Genomic DNA, 22,935 nt, shown 5'->3' on the forward strand with positions numbered 1-22,935 from the left:
GCTTGTTTTTCTTCAAGTGCTTGTTTATAACAACCATTTGTTTAAATGTTTATTTCCCTATTTCCCCTGTTCCCTGTGTGCAGGCTAGAGTCAACTTTTTCTTCATATATATCCTGTATTTATCACAGAGCCTATACTTATTCAATCTTCAGTAACATCTTGTTGAATGGGGATTTTTTTTTTAATTTTCCTGCCTGAAGAGCATTCTTCTAAAGAGAAAGAAGGAAGAATCACATAGGAGCAAGTGGGCTATGGATATAAGTTTAAATTCCCTCCCAACTTCCCAAATTCAAAGATAGGCCAGGAAAGAGGGATGGAAAAAAGAAGAGAGAAAGAGAAGTTGGTGTGCACTTCTCTAGTGTTCTTTCCCCTTCTGAAAAGCTCATCCAAGAAGAAATCTGAATGGCCTTATAGAAGAGCAATTTGTAATGAATCCTAAGTTGTAGACTACAACTCAAATGATGTGGAGAAATAACTTTACTCTCCTTATTTTATTCTATACTTTAATACCCCTCCCAAATCCCCATCCACTGGTTACCAAGAGAAAATAATTAATTAGTTTCAATCTAGTTTAAATTTAATCCAATCTGACATTTTAAATATACCCTTAGGAAGTGATTGATCTTTATTGGATAAAATGATGCTTGATCCTTAGCCTCCCCTTTTCCTGTATCACTCCCCAAAAAGTATAAATCTATGCTCCTATAATCCCCTGGCATTGAGAAGAAACTCTAGCTTCAGGCTGGTTTTTCTTGCTGTAGTGGCTGCCACCTGCTGGTATTTGGAGCACTGTCCTTTGTGCACCTAACTGCTGAACACATTGCAGGATTCTACCGCTGAATTGGCTACTTAACACAGAATCTAGATTTTTTGCAGGGACAATGTTCCTGAGCTACTGATGCTGTACTAAAGATTCTTCTGGCTGCAGAACACATCTTCCACCCCAAAAGTTGGCCCAGCAGTCCAGCTCAAGGTTGAGTCAACTCACTCTGTTATGGTAAGCATATGAAAGCCCACCGGGGTTCAACTAATCACCATAGCACATAAAAACTCAGGGCATCTTTATAAAGTTAAACCCCAGGGCCTCCTCCTACCTGATCATATGACCACATACTACATTTCTGTGACTGAGCCCTAAAGTTAATATATGGCAAAATCCATTTTGGACATCAAAGACTAATATTACTTCAGATTTATTTCTTTCTATATTTCTTTTGTAAAAAATTCTAATCGCCCTCCTGACAAATAAATGCCTCTGGATGGACTAAAGAAAAGCCGTAATCACGCCACCTTCATCCAAACCCTCATCCCTAATTTTGTTGCATTTGATTACTACAAAGCCTGTGCTCTTTTTATGTCACCTCCAGACCTTTAGCCTGGTAAGTTTAAGAAGGTCTGAAAATTAGGAGGAGGCAGACTAGAAGAAAACTATCTGATCACGTCACATCATCATACTGGTCTTGAATTCCCAAAGAAACATCCATATTTACTGTTAAAATCCCTTATTGTAATCAAGAATCAGACATTTTGGACGCTTGACCATTCATTCAATACACATTCACAGAGCACCTATTAATTGTAACATACTCCGACAATGTATAACCCACTGTAACTTTCCTATTGCTGCTGTGACAAATTACCAGACTTCGTGGCTTAAAACAACAGATCAATTCTCTTATAGTTCTGGAGGGGTAAGGTACAAAATTGTCTTATAGGGCTAATTTACTGAGTTAGTGATAGGGCCACATTCCTTTTGAACATTCTAAGGGAAAGTCCATTTTCTTGCATTTTCCAGCTTCTAGAGGCTGCCCACAATCCTAGGCTATTACCCACTTCCATCATCAAAGCCAGCAGTGACCAGCCAAGTTTTTCTCATGACACTTCATTCTACCTTTGACCCTCTTGCCTCCCTCTTATAAAGACACTGTGATTACAATGGATCCACCTGGATAATCCAAGCTATGCTCCCCACCTCAAAATCTTTAATCACAGCTGCAAAATTCTTTCTGTTATGTAAGTCAACATGTTTGCAGGTTCTGAGGATTAAGGCATGGACATAGTTGAGGGAACTTTATTCATCAATAGGACACCTATCAGGGAGAAATAACCCTTAGTGAGTCAGAAGGCTATTAAAAAAGTAGTTCTTATGCCTTTCTTTTTTTAACTAAAATGTAACAGTTAGGGATCCCTGGGTGGTGCAGCGGTTTGGCGCCTGCCTTTGGCCCAGGGCGTGATCCTGGAGACCCAGGATCGAGTCCCACATCGGGCTCCCGGTGCATGGAGCCTGCTTCTCCCTCTGCCTGTGTCTCTGCCTCTCTCTCTCTCTCTCTGTGACTATTATAAATAAATAAATAATTAAAAAAATAAAATAAAATAAAATAAAATGTAACAGTTATACTAAAAAAAAATACACAGGTTATATGTGTACAGCTCAGTCAATTATCACAAAACAAACACTCAGGTAACTGCCACCCACATCCATCCAGATCAAGTTATGGAACATTACCAACATCCCAGAATCCATACTCACCCAGTCAATGATGCTCAATCATGCCCTCTTGTAGTCACTATACCCTCTCTACTCCAGAGGGTCAACTATAGATTAATTCTGGTTTTGAATAGTCAGTTTGAATGATATAGTGTATATGTTTTGTGCCTAACTTCCTTCACTCAGTATGATGAGATTTATTTATGGTGCTAAATGGAGCTGTAGTTCGTTCATTTTCATCACTGTGTAATATCCCATATGACAATATTGCAATTTATTTATCCATTTACTACTGATGTACATTTGGGTTGTTTCCAGATGGGGCATATTTTTAATAGTACTGCTATAAGCATTCTTGCATATGTCTTTTGCTGTATATCTATACACATTTACATTAGGTATATAATAGGAGAAGAATTGTTAGATCATAGTAGAAATCTATCTATATATCCTATATACAGCTTCAATTTCAGTAAAGAACACCAACCAATTTTTTAAGTGGCTGTGCCAATTTATATCCCTACTAGCAATGTATGAAAGAGTTCCAGTTGCTTTTCATTATTTACTAACCCTTAGTATTATCAGTCGTTTTAATTTTAGCCATTTTGGATATGTAATTCTACTTCATTCTAGTTTTGATATGTGCATTTTTTCATGCTTTATTGACTATTTGGATATTCACTTTTATAAAGTACCTGCTCAAGTCTTTTGTCCATTTTTATTTTGTGAGAATTTTATGGTTTTTTGTTTTGCATATTTTGCACACAAGCCCTTTGTCACTTATGTGTTGCAGACACAGCTTCTGTAGGGCCAGGGGCAGGCTGCCCCAAGATGAACCAATTTGGCATAATGATTATTATAAACAAAAGTTACTTGAGAGCCTGTACAAGAAAAACACAGACGCTCCTCTGTTCCACTAAAAGCAGGAAACACATCTCCCATGTGAAGGGTGCCTCCCTGTACCAGGAGGTAAAGAGATATCCTTATCACTAGAAATGGGAAATTTGGAGCTGAGAAGGCTGTTGGGGCTTAAAGCCTGTTGTTGTAAAGGTCAGGGAGCTTGGCTCAGGAGAGCCCAAAGGCACTGGGATTCCTCCTAGAGAGGAGACAGGCAAATAGCCTGCAGACATACAGCCTGGAAACAGCAATCTAAAGAGTACCTAGAGGGACGCCTGGGTGGCTCAGCGGTTGAGTTTGAGCGAGTTTGAGCGTCTGCCTTCGGCTCAGGGAGTGATCCTGGGATTAGGGCTCAAGTCTGCATCGGGCTCCCTATGGGGAGCCTGCTTCTCCCTCTGCCTGTGTCTGTGTGTGTGTGTGTGTGTGTGTGTGTGTGTATCTCTGTCTCTCATGAATAAATAAATAAACCTTTAAAAAAAAAAATAAAGAGTACCTAGAGCACACAGTGGGGAGATTATTTGCTTACCTCCCATGTCCCAGAGAGGCAGTGTTAACAGAAACTCCTCCAATAACAAAGGAACTGGCAGCTGCCCTTTCTGTCTCCTAGCCCTCAGAAAAGACACAGGGCCACCAGTGGGAACCAGCATAGTACCCCTTGCTCTCTAATGGAATTGTCCCTCCCAGGATGTTTGTCTCAGTACCAGCGGGAGGGAAGAGGTTCCCCCATAAGATGGGCCCAACCCCTGCCAACACCTTGTCTCCCAACATGGGAGTTTTGTGAGGCCTTGGTTCTTTTGGCAGCACCAGTCAGGTCTCATTTCACAAGCAGACGAGAGCATACCTAGTTAAAACTCACCATATTCAGGCCCAGACACCAAACATTGACCCCAGCAGGCAAGGAGAGCCTCTGCAGATGACTGGCCTGAAGGACAGAGCAACCAGGACACAACAGCAGAGCATATGCCTGGCAGCACACATTGGTGGCATTCCTGCAGCACTAGGCCTTAGGAAACAGGATACACTACACTGCCAGGCACTACAGGACTTCTTTATAAAGCCATTACCCTCAAGAACAGAAGATGTAGCTGACTTTCCTAACACACAGAAAAAGGCACAGAGACTTAGACAAAATGAGAAGACAGAGGAATTTGTCCCAAATGAAAGAACAGGATAAGGTCATAGCCAGAGATCTAAATAAAACGATATAAGTAACATGCCTAATGGAGAATTTAAAGCAATGATCATAAGGATACTTACTGGATTTGAGACAAGAGTGGAGGACATCAGTGAGACCATTAACAGAGAGATACAGAATAACAGAGCAGAGACAAAGGGCTCAATAAATGAAATGAGAAACATGCTTGATGGAATGAACAGCAGGCTGGAAGAAGCAGAGGAACACATTAATGACCTAAAAGAGTAACTGAACGTAATCAAGCTGAACAAAAGAGAGAAAAAAGAATTATGCAAAATGAAATTGACTTAGGGAATTCAGTGCCTCCATCAAATGTAATAACATTCCTATTATAGGAGTCCCTGGAGAAGAGAGAAAAAGGAACAGAAAATTTATTTGAAGAGATAATAGCTGGGATCCCTGGGTGGCGCAGCGGTTTGGCGCCTGCCTTTGGCCCGGGGCGCGATCCTGGAGGCCCGGGATCGAATCCCACGTCAGGCTCCCTGCATGGAGCCTGCTTCTCCCTCTACCTGTGTCTCTGCCTCTCTGTCTCTCTCTGTGTGACTATCATGAATAAATAAATAAAATCTTTAAAAAAAAAATAAAAAAATAAAATAAAAAAAAAAAGAAGAGATAATAGCTGAAAACTTCCTTAATCTGGGGAAGGAAACATATCCAGATCCAGGAGGTAAAGAGAACCCCCAACAAAATCAACAGAAGCAGATCCACACCAATATATTTTGTAACTAAAATGGCAACATATAGTGATAAAGAAAAAAATTCTAAAGCAGCACAACAAAAGATAGTTACATATAAGGGAAACCCTATAAGGCTATCAGTGGATTTTTCAGCAGATGGAATTACCGAATCACTATATTGCACACCTGAAACTAATATAATACTGCATATTAATTATACTGAAATTAAAATAAAAAGAGCAAATGTTTGTAATGCGATGTTTGTTCTACCATAGAGATGGATCATTCAGATAAAATTTATCAGGCAGCCCTGGTGGCTCAGTGGTTTAGTGCCGCCTTCACCCCAGGGCCTGATCCTGGAGACCCGGAATCAAGTCCCACATCAGGCTACCTGCATGGAGCCTGCTTCTACGTCTGTCTATGTCTCTGCCTCTCTCTCTCTCTCTCTCTGTGTCTCTCGTGAATAAATAAAATCTTTTAAAAAAATTTTATCACTGTTAGTAATCCTTACTCTGGGAAAGACCCCCAATTTAGATTCTTCTGCATGGTCAAAAGAGGGACAAAACTTTCTCCTGAGTCCACAGGGTCTCAAGTGCCTTCAGCTAACAATAATTCACATGCCAAAGTGGCACATGAAGACAGGGGGCATCTGTCCTGAATACCTTCACACCTGAGACATAAGTGAATAAAGATACTCATTAAGTTTTTTTATTACTAAAATTAATGAAAATACAAAATACATTTTGTAGGTTATTTCCCAGGATGATTTTGTGTGTGAGAGAGAGCATGCATCTGCATAAACACATGAGCAGGAGGAGGGGCAGAGGGAGAGGGGAAGAGAGAATCTAAAGCAGGCTCCACCCTCAGTACAGAGCCCAATGCAGGACTCAATCTCATGACCCTGAGATCATGACCTGAACCAAAATCAAGAGAGAGACACTTAACCGACTGAGCCAAGCATCCCCTCAGCATGATTTTTATAACTCTTGAAAATTCTAAGATAGATTAATATATTTTTCCAGATTTTATTTATTTATTCATGATAGACACAGACACACAGAGAGAGAGAGAGAGAGAGAGAGAGAGAGAAGCAGAGACAGAGGCAGAGGGAGAAGCAGGCTCCATGCAGGGAGCCTGACATGGGACTTAATCCTGGGTCTCCAGGATCATGCCCTGGCCTGAAGGCGGCACTAAAACCGCTGCCACCGGGATTAGAGCCACCGGGCTGCCCCTCTAAGATAAATTAGATAGACTTTTTACTCATGGAACAATGTGCCATAATAAGATTCAAGATGGGCAAAAGGAATGGCTTTATTTTTTAAAAAATGAGAGAAGAGTTGACATGAAAATAAGGTGGGGAAAAAGAACCAAAATGCTATTTCTACTATAAACATATTCCTAGGCAGATCAATTTTAGAAGCAATATATGGAGGTTTAGGACCTGGTAGAAATTACCTTAAAATTATCCATTCATGGGGGCGCCTGAGTGGCTCAGTCAGTTAAGGGTCTGTCTTCGGCTCAGGTCATGATATCAGGGTCCTGGGATCAAGCCTTGTGTTAGGCTCCCTGCTGGGCTGGGAGTCTACTTCTCCCTCTCCCCCTCTACCTCTGCATCCCCACCCCTGCTCGTGCATGCACACACGCATGCTCTCACTCAAATAAATAAAATCCTTTTAAAAAATTATTCATACATGTGTATCTCCTGCAAAGTCACTGTGTACCCCCAGGAGTGTACGTAACTCCTTTTAAAGATAGCTTCCCTAGTATATGAATGCTATGAATGCAGGAACTTGGTGTTTTGTTTTGTTTTGTTTTGTTTTGTTTTGTTTTGTTTTTTCACTGCTTGTGTTGGATATTTTCTGTTTGTCTCCCTGGATATACTTTCCAACCTTCTCTGTCACAGTATATATCCCGATACTGGGCTTCTTGCCTGAACTAATCCATTTTTTTAAACTTCCTTGCCTCACCCTCCTTCTGCCTATAAAAACCTTCCATTTTACACAACTCTTCAGAGCTCCTTTCTATTTGCTAGATAGGATCCTGCTATATTCATGAATTATTGAATAAAGCCAATTGGATCTTCAAATTTACTTAACTGAATTTTGCTTTTTAACACAAGCAATGTACCTAGCCCACGTAGTAAATTCTCAATAAGTACCTATCAAGTGAAAGACAAAAAGAGGGATAAATAATTGTTCTAAGTGAAGATGAAATCATCCAGGGACACAGACAAAAAAAAAAAAAAAATCAAAGTTCTCTTTTTTACAAACTTATGTTGAAAAGACTTAAAAAAGAGAAAAAAAAAAGCACAGAACTATGCTGGAGGTAGAAGAGCATGATTGGGAGAGGAGATGCCTGAGTCAGAGTCCTTTCCTGACCTTGAAGGACCTTATAATCTCAATAGCAGGCAGTTCATCTCACTAATAATAGAAGGAAATGAAGCAGGGAGGGGAAAGAACACCACATAAAGCAAGTAAGCCAAGCTGGAAACAGCTAGTCATCATTTTGAAAGGGAACTATCACCACAGACAATTATGCTGATTTCCATCCAAACTCTATGTCTCTTTACAGCCCTGGACCACCTCAACTTTATTTTTTTTTTATTTTTTTTTTCACCTCAACTTTAGATCCATATGTCAGTAACTTATTTTCCTAAATTCAACTGCTTATAGTTTCTTGTTTCCATTTGGAATGTGTTTGATTTACAGTTTTCCTCAATATTCTGATGACTCTAATTATGGAAAACTCATTTTAACTGATTTTAATATGATCACAATTCTGATACCAGAAACCGGCTCTGTCATTGTCTAATCCTTCCCAGAACATTGGATCCAAAGCAGTTTTAAGATCCTGACCTGAAAGTAAAATACATATCATGACTGAGGACAATTCATGAATGAGTATACTTCTAGACATTCAGGATTCCAGGAATAGAACCACAAGTTGGCCTAGGGTCTGACAATTGCTTCCCACTATCATCACCACATTCCTTGCTAAACTCCCTATACTGGCTCCCAAGACATTGTTTCATAGAAGCTTCAACAGAATAGGATGCAGTTGGGCAGCCTGGGTGGCTCAGTAGTTTAGCGCCGCCTTCAGCCCAGTTTGTAATCCTGGGGACCTGGGATCCAGTCCCTTGTTGGGCTCCCTGCATGGAGCCTGCTTCTCCCTCTCTCTTGCTCTGTGTTTCTCATGAACAAATAAAATCTAAAAAAAAACAAAAAACAAAAAACAAAAAAAACAGGATGTAGCTATTCAGAGTACAGGAAAAAGATTATTTCTCTACTTAAAACACTTCAGATACCAAATATGTATGTTTCCACACCAAGCAATTCTCAAATTCCTTATAGATACCAACTGGCAGTTCCACAAGCCAATTCTGATACTAACTACCCAGAGTTAGCATAGACCCCCACAGGTTAAGGGCTCAGTCACCTCACTTCAAATGCCAATTGCCAAATCCCATGTTGTCACTTATGTTTCTAATTAACCAGCTATATATAAAATGAGGATTCTCATGATCACCTCCTCAAATTTGATAATTTGCTAGAATGGCAGGAAAGCACTTTTACTAACTATTACTGGTTTATATAAAAGGTACAACTCAGGAACAGCCAAATGGAAAGATGTATAGGGCAAGGTATATAAGAAGGGGTGCAGAGCTTCCATGCCCTCTTTGGGCGTGATAAATCTCCCAGCACTTCAGTGTGCTCCCCAAACCAGAAGCTCCCTAGACCCCGTTGTTTAAGGGTCTTATACAGGTACAACTGACTAGATCATTGGAGATTGGCGATTAAGTCAATCTCCAACCTCTCCAGAAGGAAGGGAAAGCACCAACCCTCTAATCACTCTAATCATATGATTAGTTTCTCGGTTAACCAGCCCCCATCCTTCAGGAGTCACCTCATTAGCATGAACTCAGGTATGGTTGAAAGGGGCTTTTATGAATAATAAAAGACACTCTTTCACTCCCATCACTTAGGAAATCCTAAGAGCTATTGCTCTTTGAGAGGAACCTGGACAAAGACTAAACACACACACACACACACACACACACACACACACTATATCACAACATTACACCCAGGTTCTCTGCAGTAGTGTGGGCAGGTCCAAGGGCCAAGGCCACAGCCAGATTCTTCTTCCAGCATAAGCTATGAAATGTCATGTATAACAATTTTCTACAGACTGGGGTCTTTCTTCTTCAGCTGCTGCAGAGCACTGCAGAACACTGCTTGGGACCACTCTCCTCACCTCTGCCAGACTAGCTGCAGTCACTACCAACGCCACTTCAGGGGCTCAACTTGGACTCTCAGGAGAGTTATTCCAAGTCCTGGATCACCCAGAATACTCAGATTTATCTGAATACCTTCCTTGGAGGTTCAGCTGGACACTCAGAGCCATTTGTTATCTTATGGGGAGGTAGGAGCAATCTGCCCTTCCATAAGGAGGTAAACTATCTATAAAGGATTGTATTAATAGTAATAAAACTAACCAATAGTTAACCTGATTTTTATCACCTTATGTGACAATACTAAACAGTGTCAGTGATGCACTAACCCTCACATAAAAATCTGTTAGACTGAATTCTAAACAGTTGTTATAGTTACTGCTGAGTTATAATAATATCTATGAAGGCTTCAAAGTATCGCTTTTTTTTTAAAGATTTTATGTATTTATTTGAAAGACAGAGAACACAAACAGGGAGGAGGGGTAAAGGGTGAAGGAGAAGCAGATGCCCCCACTGAGAAAGGAGCCTGACCTGGGGCTCAATCCTAGGACTCTGGGATCATGAACTGAACCAAAAACAGATGCCTAACCGACTGAGCCACCCAGGCACCCCAAATTATCACTTTTTAAAACTAATTCAGTAACAAATATTTTATTCTACATGAAAGTTAATTTAAGGAACTATCAATTACAGTCAAACTTGGCCACATGTGTTACTTTTCACGTAAATTCATAAGAATTTATGATCTTCCAAATTCACTTCTGGCACATTTTGGACTCCAACCCTTTTAGTAGAACATAGCCCTATTTTTAAAAGTTAATTTAAAACAATTTTAGTTGCACAAGATTTTTCCAAGTTTCTTTTTAATAAGGTAACGTTTTATATGAGGTCAACAAGACACAAAACTATCTGCAAACCACCAGAATAAGCCTTGAACAACATATAGTAAAACACTGAGGTTTAAAATTGTTCCATGAGGGCAGCCCGGGTGGCTCAGTGGCTTAGTGCTGCCTTCAGCCCAGGGTGTGATCCTGGAGACCATCAAGTCCGATGTTGGGCTCCCTGCATGGAGCCTGCTTCTCCCTCTGCTCGTGTCTCTGCCTCTCTCTCTCTCTCTGTGTCTCTCATGAACAAATAAATAAAATCTTTAAAAAAATAATTATAAATAAAGTGAAATTGTTCCATGAATACCAGCTCACAGAAATTGTGGAGAAAGCTACGAACTATGCAACAACAAAATTTAAAGAAATTGACAAAGGAATCAAAATTTGAGGACTACCAGAAGAGACAAGAGATGATGGCTTTCATGGCCAAAAATAATAAACATTTTCACAAAGTGGACACTCCTTCTAAAGCAAAGGATTAAATAACATGTCCGTTCATCTTCTCTTGACTTTTTCAGAAGAAAATCTTCATAAGACTTTACCAATAGAAATTTATGACGAACTTTCAATTGTGGAAATCCTGAAAGCTGGAAGAATCGACCCCCCCAAAAAAATAAGACAAAGATATTGTAAATATTAATAAATTTTCTAATTTCAGGAATTTATTGTGATTTAGGCTTCGTATAAATCTATGCCATGGATCCATATGAGACTTCTCCTGACTACTTCAGGTGAAAGAAACTTTCCAAAATTAAAATTAACAAGAAGCGTTCTGTGGTCACCCATGAGTGATGACAGAGTGATAAGTCTAAGTGTGCTATCTACTGAACGTGAATATGTGAAGACCAGTGTATGAGTCTCCTAGGGATAATTCTTTCAAGGATCTAGGGAAAATTTTGTTCCACGTCTTCCTCTTAGTTTCAGGTGTTTGCCAGAAATCCTTGGTAGTCCTTGGCTCCCAGATGCCTAACTGGCATCTCTGACTTCTTGGTCAGGTGGCATTGTCATTCCCCCTGGGTCTCCAGTCTTCACATGGCTGTCTTCACTCCAAATGTCGGTCTCTCCACTTGTGTTGTTTTGTTTCTTGAGGACACCAGTCATTTGGATTAGATGCGCACTCCACTGCAGTATGACCTCATCTTAATAATTAATTGCAACTCCAATAACCCTATTTCCAAATAAGGTCCTATTCTGCGGGGAGTGCGGTGGAGGTTGGGAGGCGTTGGGGCTTAAGGATCTTCCTTGGGGGGGGAGGGGGAGACCCCATTCAACCCACAACAAGGAATAATTTTGACAAAATAATTGCGAATTTGCAGACATTAGGACTGTTCAGAAACAGAAACTAGAACGTCACTGAACATTAACACCAATGCACAGGTATGTTTCTCACCTTTTCAAAAAAAAAAAAAAACAACCCACATTGGATGCAATTAAGAAGTATTAACCCATTACTTTTGCCTTTGCTGTACTTTAACTGGAAGGGTTATTGCATTGTACTTCGACAAAAGAAAATGTTCAGCATCTGCGCTTCTCTGAGCATCACTGCTGCTGGTTTCGCTTCCCCGTTATTACGAAAAATAATTTTGTGACCCAAAGACACGCTCGGGGGGTCAGACGCGCGAGCTCGACCCGGGTCCGCCCGCCGGCGGCCGGCGCGGCTCCGGGCTCCGGGCCCGGGGCTCCGGGAGGGGGGCGGGGAGCGCTCCCGCTGGGATACTCACTTTCCCGGCAGGCTCCACGGCGGAGCTTCCCCTCGCCCCGGAGGCCGCAAGACTGACGCAGCCCGCGAGAAACTCGACGGCCGCTCGGTCCCACGCTAGAGGGCGCGCGGTTCCCCGGCCCGCCCAGCAGCGCCTGCGGCCCGCCCCGCTCCCTGGAAGGAGCCAACACCTCCTCCCCGCCCTCCCCCAGGCTGCCAGCGAGGCAGGCTCTGATGCTCATGCGCAAACACGTCCACCACGCACGGAGGCACGGCGCATGCGTCCTCTCAAGGCCGTTTCCGAGGCATCTCCGCCCCGCCCCCGCCCCCGCCCCCGTGCGAATTTCCAGTTCCGGCCTCACAGGGGCGGACAGAAGGTGGGGACCATGCGGCTGTCGGTGGCAGCAGCCATCTCCCACGGTCGTGTATTTCGCCGTCTGGGCCTCGGTCCAGAGTCCCGTATCCACCTGCTGCGGAACTTGCTTACAGGACTCGTGCGACACGAACGCATAGAGGCCTCGTGGGCGCGCGTGGACGAAATGAGAGGCTACGCCGAGAAGGTGAGGGGCGGGGCCGCGCCGGGCGGGGGCGGGGGAGGGGGCGGGCCCTTCTCTGCGCCGCGAGCTGCTGGCGGGAGCTGTGGCTGCCCTGGGGGAGGAGGAGGGTACCCTGGCGATCGCTGCCCGAAGTCTGAGCCCCCTGGTACCCCGAGTTGAGCCTTCTTCCTCCAGCCCCTCAAATGGACGACTGCATAGAGCCACGGAGTTAGGGGTGGCCCGAATTCGAGGTCAAACGAATGGGTTGCCATGGGGCATTAGAGCAGTAAGATTGGCGCCTCCATTCTTGCTCGGGTTGGATCAGTAATGTTATGTCCTCTCAGCTCATCGACTATGGGAAGCTGGGAGACACCAACGAACAGGCCATGCGCATGGCTGACTTCTGGCTTACGGTGAGTACGTCCTGTCTGCCTCCCACGTCCCAGCCTTTGCTCCCTGTGTGGGAGGGGGCTGTAAGAGGAAGGGGGAACTGGACGGAATTAAGCTAAGATTCTTAGGGACAAATGCTGTGAACTAAATGAGAAACGTGTGACTTAACCTAGTTGAATGTTAGGTGAATCAACCTGCACAATTGCCTGTAACCCCTCAGTGTAACTCTGACTCGACCACATTGGGAGGTGGAAGAGTTCGGTGTGAATGTGTCTGGACCCTACTTTTTCCAAGTGCTAAAAGTTAAATGTGTCTCAGCAGTGGTGCCTGACTCTGTCTCTCCTGGATAACTCTCCCCCTCTAGGAGAAAGACTTGATCCCAAAGCTGTTTCAAGTACTGGCCCCTCGCTACCAAGGTCAGAATGGGGGCTACACGAGAATGCTGCAGATCCCAAATCGGAGTAAGCAGGATCGGGCCAAGATGGCAGTGATCGAGTATAAAGGGAACTGCCTCCCACCCCTGCCCTTGCCTCGCAGAGACAGCAACCTTACTCTTCTAAACCAGCTGCTTCAGGGGTTGCAGCAGGACCAGAAAGCAAGCATCCACGGCTCCCACACAGCTCAAACACCAGGGATTTAACAGGAGCCAAACGGGTGTGTGGCATACTCATCAATGCCTATGATCATTTTGGAGCTCTTTTAATCTCTAAGAAGAACTGGAGCTAGAGTTGTTAATGGACAGTCTTAATGGAGCCAAGAAGCTTCTGGGGAGCCAGATAATCATCTCTTTGCAGAGTAGATAAAATTCCTTGTATGAATATATGAATGTATAAGGGTGGGGTTTTTTTCCTCCTCTTGAGATTTTTGGAGAATGAGAACTAACCAAAGGCTCAGTCTCCATGGGTTAGTAAATTCATTGCTTATGTTTCTGGCTCTTGATCGGAGTTGTGTTTGGTTAGCACAGTTTTGTTTTTCTTAATGCCAGTTTTTATGGGGCTTGTATCTTATTATTCCAAACCGGCCTCCAAAGGTGATTGAACTTTGACATCTAGCATAGATACTGAACCCCTGGGATTTCTTAGAGAAAACTTAAGTCCTGACAGGATAGGAGAGTGAACATGTAGAATTGAATCTTCCATAATAATCTGGTACCTTAGGAAACTTGAAGAACACTACAACTATTCCTCTGTTTCTAAGCAGGATCACATATTACCCTCATGTGCTCCTCTCAGCTCTGAATAGGCCTTACAGGAGAGGACCTGAGAACTCAGATGCACCACCTTTCTGGCCAAGTGGGTGGAAGCACTCAGTAAAGGATAAGCTCCTTCCTCTTGGAGTGACGGGGTAGGAGGTGGGGGAATAAAGAGAGGGTTGAGGTGGGAGGAGGGTTAGGAAGTTAAATGTGCTGGGAATTTCCTGGAAGTTTTTATTGTTGTCAAATCTGGGCTTCTCTGGGAACTCAGAAAAGGGAAATCCGGCTTCAGAATGGCCAAGGCGTATGAGAAGTAGGAAGCTCCTTTATACCCACTAATTATTGTGAAGCCAGACTTAGCCTAGCCAGGCTGCCCATTCCTCAGGCTCAGAGGTTTGACTAGGATAGTAGCCGTGGGAAGACTTGGAACTATTATCCCTGCCTGTACACTTGACAGCAAGGCCTAACAGTTTTCATATCGCTAGTACAGTGAAAAAGAAGATATTTTATCTTAGACTGGAACTTCACAGTGTATTTGGCCTGCTAAACCCAACCATCATCAGCAAGTAAGGGTGAGGGTGGAAGGGGTCACTGGTCTAGAAGATACTAGCTTCATGGACAGAGCTATTCCGTGCTATTTCACTGCAGCTGCTCTAGTCTTAAGATTCATCTGTTCCCAACAGGGTTCTCCCAACTCCCTCTAATTTGTCCTTCACAGTATTGCCAGAAAGCTCCTTCTGACATATTTTGAGTGACATGGTAGACACTCAAAAGCATTTATTCAATAAACCTACAATTCTGAATGTTTCCCCAAAATTCACCTCCTTCCTGTCCTTGGCATGAACCTCAACTAGATATCTTGGAGTCATCATCCCTGACTCCTAGAGAAAGTACTTCCTTTAAAATTAAAACTACGGATGCCTGGGCGGCTCAGTGATTGAGCATCTGCCTTTAGCTCAGGGCGTGATGCCAGAGTTCCAGGATCAAGTCCCACATCAGGCTTCCTGCAGGGAGCCTGCTTCTCCCTCTGCCTATGTCTCTGCCTCTCTCTGTGTCTCTTATGAATAAATAAATAAATAAATCATTTAAAAAATTTAAAACTAAAAAAAATAAAAAATAAAAAATTTAAAACTACATCTGTTAAGTATTACCATAGGTGGGTTATGATTCAAATCTCAGCTTTTCCTCTTAGTCCCCAGAAACAGATCTCCCTTGGGGGTTTTCAACAATTCCTTAAGTGCATAATAAGCATGTGCTACTTTCCATCATTTTAGTCACTAGGGATATAGTCTTTATCAAGTGTTTGCCGTATGCCAAGCCCTAGGCTAGATACTAAGGATGTAGAGATGAGAAGAAACCACCTTTGCCATCAAGGAGCTCACAACCTAAAGCATCACGTCTGCTGCCATGATGGCTTTAAGGGACACTACATCTTTAATATTTTGGCCCATTAAAGAGTACATGCAGACACCTGGGTGGCTCAGTGGTTGAGCCTCTGCCTTTGACTCAGATCATGATCCTGGGGTCTTGGGATCGAGTCCCACATAAGGCTCCCCACCTGCTTCTCCCTCCGCCTATGTCTCTGCCTCTCTCTGTGTCTCATGGATAAATAAATAAAACCTTTAAAAAAAAATACATGAGTCTAGAATGCTTACTAGAGGCTCAGGGATAACAAGAGAAATAACGATGTCCATTTTCTAATCTGACCTATAAATGGTAACTTTTCACCTGGGTGGACCATGCCCTCATCCATCTAAGCACTTCTTTTTTAAAAAAGATTTTATTTATTCATGAGAGAGAGAGGCACAGGGAGAAACAGGCTCCATGCAGGGAGCCCAACGTGGGACTCAATCCCAGGTCTCCAGGATCACTCCCTGGGCTGAAGGCGGCGCTAAACCACTGGGCCACTGGGGCTGCCCTCTAAGCACCTTTTTAGTAAACTCCAAACCCCCAAGACGGGCCCAGATACATTGGAGTTCCCTCCCTACTTTCAGAGATTCTCTGTCTTGGGCTCTAGTTCTTTACAGCAGGGCTGACAGCTCTGTGCACTTCCTCCAAAAAATAACAAACTTAACTCTAGCCTCAACAAATCAGTGACACAATATAAGCCCAATATCCAAAGGAGACAAACTACAAATGCCAGGCACTGCTTAAACATTCTAACGTCAACTTAAAAATTGAACAAGTCTTGTTGGTTTTATTTCCATGTTTCTCAAATCTGCAGTCACCTCTCCCTAGCTAAAATCCAAAACCTCTCTATCCCAGATTACTGCAAAAGCCTCCCTCCACACTGCAAAGGAAGTAAAAAAACACCTGATTTCTTAATTCCCTGATGATCTCCAGTGCCTCCTCTCCTATGGGGAAAGAGTCCGGTTTCCTTACCTGATCCCCTTGGTAACCAAACATTCACTACTCCATTTACTTCCCTTGCCTCTAATTTTATGCTCAGGAAGGCTGGAAGTCCTTATTTTGACTTTTCTTATGCACAGCTCCCCTTATCATCTTGTATTCATGCAGTATCTTCCACCCGGAGAACTTTCCTTTTACCTACCTGATTTGTACACATACACAGGCATCTGGGCGGCTCCTCTGACCATCCCCACGTAAGTTCATTACTTTGTAAACCTGGGTGCTGCTATAGTATCTCCATAATACACTGAATTTGCCACATTGCATTATAATTCCCTACAGCTGCAGCAGTTGGTTCCCAAACATTCATTAGTTTAAGGTAGTTCTAGTATTTCCATCCCCTTGCTATTAATGGGTTCAGGGATGGGTCGGCCTAAACTAATTTGAGGCAATGAGAATCTGGTCTCTACTGGAAAAGCGTAAAGGTAGCATGTTATTCTGCGTGCCATGGGGAACTGGCTTTAGTATGAAGATGACAATGTCAGGTCAGAACAAGTAGAAGAAACTATATAGTAATCTTTAGTGATTATTCTTACTTGCACTGGGTTTTCTTTTAATTGCTACTCAAAGTAGCAATTAACTTGTGCCACTGAACCTTTAGTGTTTCTCAAAAATGTTTTACATCAGAACACTATTCACAGACATGTAATTGAAGTAAAAGCATCACAAAACATTACCTTAACAAATATATGCACATGAATGCTGTCAGTTTTTTTCTAGTTACTTTTTTTTTAAATGCTGATCTCAATTCAATAAATAATCTTACAACTGACTAGTGGATTACAACCTGCTCTTTGAAAAAATACTGATCTGAACCATTATTAGCGACTCACCGCTGCCTTTGCTAGATAAAATCTAGACTTTTCTCATGACACAAAGGCATTCTATGGCCTGGCCCAGCCACCTCTCAGCCTCTTCTACCATTATTGGCTGTCACCCTTTTTAGGAAATACTTGTTCTGTAAATATATCAGACCTTTGTGCATGGGTTGCCTGTTGTATAGTTGCCCTATGTCACATTACCTCTTATCATTCGATTCTTTCCTCAGAAGTCACTTTTTTGAGGCTACCTCGAAACTTCACACAACCCTCCAGAGCCAGGTCCCTCCCTGTGTGCAGTTTCAGTCCTCTAGGCATATGCCTATTAAAACATTCATCACGTTGTCCTATAAGGGCCTAACTGCTTCATTGACTCCAGCTCATCTCCCAAAGCCAGGAACAAAAGGACTCAATTTTCTGGATAACTCTATTCCTCCCATAGGACCTGATTCATAACAGGTGCTCAATATATGTTTATTAAGTGAGGAGGAGTAAGCCACATGCTGTCCATGACATATTCAACTTTCTAGCTGAGCTTTACAAAATCAATTAACAGTACTATGGTACTATGCAGGGATAGTGCTAAGTAAGCTACATTGCTGAGTATACCAAGACTAAAAAAATGGGTTCCTTCCTCTCCAGGGATTTACATGCTCATAATGACTGTCAGGAATGTGTGTGTCTAATTCATTTCCCACACATTTCATATTCCAACTTCCTGAAATATTTCTAACCAACCTACCAGCAGACGACACCTATACATTTTCCAAGTTTTAGCCAGAAGCTGAAATGATGCCTCTTTTGTGAAGTATTCACTGAATTCCCCCAAGCAAAGCTAGGCATGTTTCCAGTGGTCCAGTTTCACGCTGTACACCCTTCATTGTAGCAATGGCACAATTACACTGTTCAGCACCCATTAGTAGATAGTGAACTCCTTAGGGGTAAGAGGACATATCTAAGTTACTCTGGTCCCACACAATAGAGAACGTGGGACAAAATGAGCATCTATAAATGTCTATTGACTGAATCAGTGTGTGGTACTAAGTTTGTCAGCCTAGCTCTGCATTTTGGTTAGGCTCAGTAATTCCTCCCTTCCCCAGTTCCCTCTCACTTCATCTGAAAAAAAACTTCCTACAAAGCTGAATGTCCATTGTTCACTGCTGGGTAATGTCTGTACCCTTACACTTTTCCTCTCCTTGCCCTTAAATTCATGGGCATATTATAACTCTCCTCTCACTCTGGGACATGAATTTGATAGTTATATTTGAGATGGCCTAATAATAGAAATGGTCTGTGTGCTCATATTTTAAGGAAAAAAGTTTAAGCTTTTCTGACACTCTGTTCCACAATATCATATCTGTTTAATATTTTTTTAAAAGTGGTTTATGTTCTTAAAAATTAATTACAAACATACGGGATCCCTGGGTGGCGAAGCGGTTTGGCGCCTGCCTTTGGCCCAGGGCGCGATCCTGGAGACCCGGAATCGAATCCCACGTCGGGCTCCTGGTGCATGGAGCCTGCTTCTCCCTCTGCCTGTGTCTCTGCCTCTCTCTCTCTCTCTCTCTCTGTGACTATCATAAATAAATAAAAACAAAAATTTTAAAGTTAATTACAAACATACAAGCTTTCTGTCACAATCAATGCTCTAGGAAGGTAAGCCTGTTTACACTGTGGCTTCACATATATCTTGACACACTAGTGTGCAGCCCAGCATGAGAAGCATAGCATTAGAATTTTACTGCTGTTCACTTCAAGGAGAAATACAAAATACAAAAGCCGTACCTAGAGCTCTCACTGTAAACTTTCTGCCATTGTTCTGACTTAATTTCTAATTGCTTTTCCTTAATATGATCTCAGAATCTTTCTTACAGTTATCTTTTTCTTTTGTCCCAGAAGGAAAAATAGTTTAGTTTTTGTATGTGCTGAGTTAGATGCCTGAACGCATCTGGAGCTTGGGCAATAGCTCTTCACTGGGAGAACAGATTTTGGGAGTTGTTGGCAATTAAAGCTAAGGAAATGGATGGGGTGACTCAGAGTGTATACGTAGAAGGAAAGAGGCTGAGATCAGACATTATGGGACAGACAGGATACAGAAGCTATGAAGAAGACTGAAAAATTGCCTTTAAGAGAGGCAAGAAAACCTGCAAAATTCAACACAGTACCCTAGTACAGTATCTTCCTTGTGCATAGGAGGCACTCAAAAAATAATTATCAAATCCATTTAGCAAGTATAATCTTTCTCCATTCAAAGCACTATCGAATATAGAAAATACAAGGGACCTAACAGGCCAATCAGAGGGACAAGATCATAAATAAATATAACATAGTAAGATAGGTAGTATGAAAGTGATGCACACAGGCATAATACCAAGAAAGAAGGTGAGTGGAACTTTTCAGAGGAAATAATGCAAGGGCTAAATCTTAAAGAATGAATAGGTAGGTATTCATTAAGCATGGGGGAGAGAAGTCAGTTGGGAGGATATTACAGGCAAAGACCTGAAGGTATAAATGCGCTGAATTCTGAAACAGCATGGATTGCTTGAGAAATTCCAAGTAAGTTATTTGGTACAGCTGGGATTTAGTATTTGAGGAAGAAGTGGAGGAAATGAAGCAGGAAGGCCAAGCAAGATCAGGTTACAAAGGGCCCTGTAAGACATGATAAAGTGCTTAGTTTTTATACTGAAGACCAGAGAAAGCCACTGAAGGATTTTTAAATGGGGAGAAAAGGGATCAGATTTACATTTCAGAAAGATCATTTGTGCATCAGAGTGGAAGATGGGTTAGAGGGGCAAGACTAGAAGCAAGGAAAACAAATAGGAGGCTAGTTAAGGAATCCAGAGGGAGTTGATGGAAGACTAGATGAGGCCAGAGGCAGGGGAGATGGAGAGGCTAATAGACCAGACAGCTATAGAGGAGACAGAACAGACTAGACATTGTATGTGATTACATGAGGTAGAGGAAGAGGGTAAGAGTCCAGGATGACACCAGGTTTCTACCTGGGCAATTAGGTGGAGTAATTACATTCACAGAGAACAAGGAGAGTAGAGGAAAAGCAGATTTGAGATCACTGTGCTGAACTTTGTTGTAGACATATTTGTGTTAAGGAGCTATGTTGTAAACAGTTATTCTGGAGAGCAGAGGATATGTGTAAGCTAACAGTACATATGTGAGAGTCACTCACAAACATGGGAGTTGAATCATACTAGATGAGATTTCTCAGTCAGAAAAATACATAGTAAGAGAAAAAGAAGGCCTAGAAGAGGGATGGCTGGATGGCTCAGTCAGTTAAGCATCAAACTCTTGGCTTCAGCTCAGGTCATGAGGTAGAGCCTCACATCTGGCTCCACACTCAGTGGGCAGTCTGCTGGAGATTCTCTCCCTCTTCCTCTCCCTCTACCCCTTCACCTGCTCTCTCTCTCTCTCACACACACACACACATAAATAAATGTGAGAAGGAGAAAGAAAGAAAAAGAAAGGAAGGAAGGAAGGAAGGAAGGAAGGAAGGAAGGAAGGAAGGAAGGAAGGAAGGAAAGAAGGAAAGAAGGAAGGAGAAGGAAGAGAGAAAAAAAAAAGAAAAGAAAAGAAAGAAAGAGAAAGGAAGGAAGGAAGAAGGAAGGAAGAAAGAAAGAAGAAAGCCTAAGAGAGCTGACATTCAAAGGCCCGACAGAGAAAGAGAAACCATCTGAGGAGGGTGATAAGAAGGACTACAACTAGAACATTGGTGTGTCAAAAATACCCTTTGTGTTTATCTCTCTCAGTAGATTAGTGTTTTTATAAAGAAGACCTCACAGAGATCCCTTGCCCCTTCTACCATGTGAGAACATACTGAGAAGGGACGCCTGGGTGGCTCAGTGGTTGAGCATCTGCCTTTGGCCTGGGTTGTGATCCCAGGGTCCTGGGATTGAGTCCCACATCATGCTCCCTGCAGGGAGCCTGCTTCTCCCTCTCCCTGTGTCTCTGCCTCTTTGTGTCTCTCATGAATAAATAAATAAAATCTTTAAAAACAAACAAACACTGAGAAGGCACCAGCTATGAACCAGGAAGAGGGTCCTCACCAGAACTCAACTCTACTAGCACCCTAATCTTGGACTTCCCAGCCTCGAGAACTGTAAGAAATAAATTTTTGTTGTTTATAAACTACCTACTCTGTGTATTTTATCATAGGAGCCTGAACAAACTAAGACAATTTTATGATAAGCACTTCTTCCAAGTCTAAGGTATGGTGACACTTAAGGGTATATGTATTAATTGAGAGAAAAGTAAAAAATCTTGGGTTGAGGGCAAAGGGGGAGGGAGAGAGCTTTCTCTCTCAGAGCTTCCTTGGCTCCTCTACCTTTATTGAAAGCTCCTTCTTTTTTGGGACTCAAAGCATTGGTTGTACCACCTTTTCTGATGGTCTTCCGGTGGTCTTGGCTGCTAAGGCATGCCTAGAGCACCTGCTGACCCAACAACTACAGGAAGTCAGTTGGCAAGCCTGCAGTTTGGCCATGTAGGCCTTTGAGGAAGAATATGCTAGGACAAATGAATTGTTAAATTCAGTCAGTCAGAGACCTAACATGATGGGTTAGAACAGAAAGAGTATCATAAATTCAAAACATGACTGTGAAGCAAATACTACCAAAGACAGGCAAATACAGGAAGGTAAAAAGCATCTCTGGAGGAGTTCTGCAGACACTGGGAACCAGCCCTCCCCACCTTTTTTTATGACAGGCTGGATCATTCATGCTGGGCTGATTGGGGGGGTGGAATTGGGGGAAGACAACTTCTGATCACTCACAGATTCAGTGAAGCCTTGGGTTCAGAGTCTTGCTCACCATCCCAAGACCTACTACCATTCTATCCATTGGATGCCCCATCTGAGACTGACCCCACAGTTCTTCATTGTTCTTTCCTGAAACACATCCTTCCAGGCCTTTGACCCTTTCATGACCAGATCTACTTTACCTCTGATATTTTACCCTCCAGAAGCTCACAATCTAGATCTGCTTCTTGCCTCTGGCTCTCTCATCCCCTTGTACATATATCAAATTTCAACTTCTTATAACTCTAGTCCTTTGAGCACTCTCTCTCTTTGTATAACAAGACCTTCCTTTTCAATCCAGCCTGGATGTCATGCTGTAATACTTCATCTGTTCTCATGGCAGTTCCTATACAATCCCATGTCTTTCTCTCCTACCTACCTATTAATCCAGATTTCTCTTCAGGAGAAATCTCATCACTGAGAGCTCTTAGAAAAAAATACCATACAGCTCTTGGAACTGTAATCAACAGAGGTGGACCCGAAACACAACTCAACAAACCTGGATTGCTCAATCCTGTCATGTCTTTGACTCCTGCAAACTTTCTCTGCTTTTCTTAAACTCTTTGAAAACCTTCATCTCTCACTAAGAGCAATTAACTTCACCTCACACTTATTGGAAAAGAAAAAAGGAGGCTGCAGGCATGGTCTTCTCAATTTCATACCTTCCTGACCCTTATCTGCACCCAGGAACTAGGCAATTAGTTGAAAATCTATTTAC

General features: G+C 42.5%; 1 protein-coding gene across 1 annotated transcript; it reads left to right on the top strand.

Moving 5' to 3' along the window:
* Positions 1–12,393: 12,393 nt before the first annotated feature.
* Positions 12,394–13,922, top strand: MRPL17 (mitochondrial ribosomal protein L17). The gene is made up of 3 exons (XM_077866671.1): positions 12,394–12,631; positions 12,952–13,020; positions 13,362–13,922. The coding sequence occupies exons 1-3, from the start codon at positions 12,458–12,460 to the stop codon at positions 13,635–13,637; spliced, it is 519 nt and encodes a 172-aa protein (XP_077722797.1). The 5' UTR covers positions 12,394–12,457; the 3' UTR covers positions 13,638–13,922.
* Positions 13,923–22,935: the final 9,013 nt, after the last annotated feature.

This window comes from Canis aureus, chromosome 23, assembly GCF_053574225.1.
Source record: "Canis aureus isolate CA01 chromosome 23, VMU_Caureus_v.1.0, whole genome shotgun sequence".
NCBI classification, from domain to species: domain Eukaryota; kingdom Metazoa; phylum Chordata; class Mammalia; order Carnivora; family Canidae; genus Canis; species Canis aureus.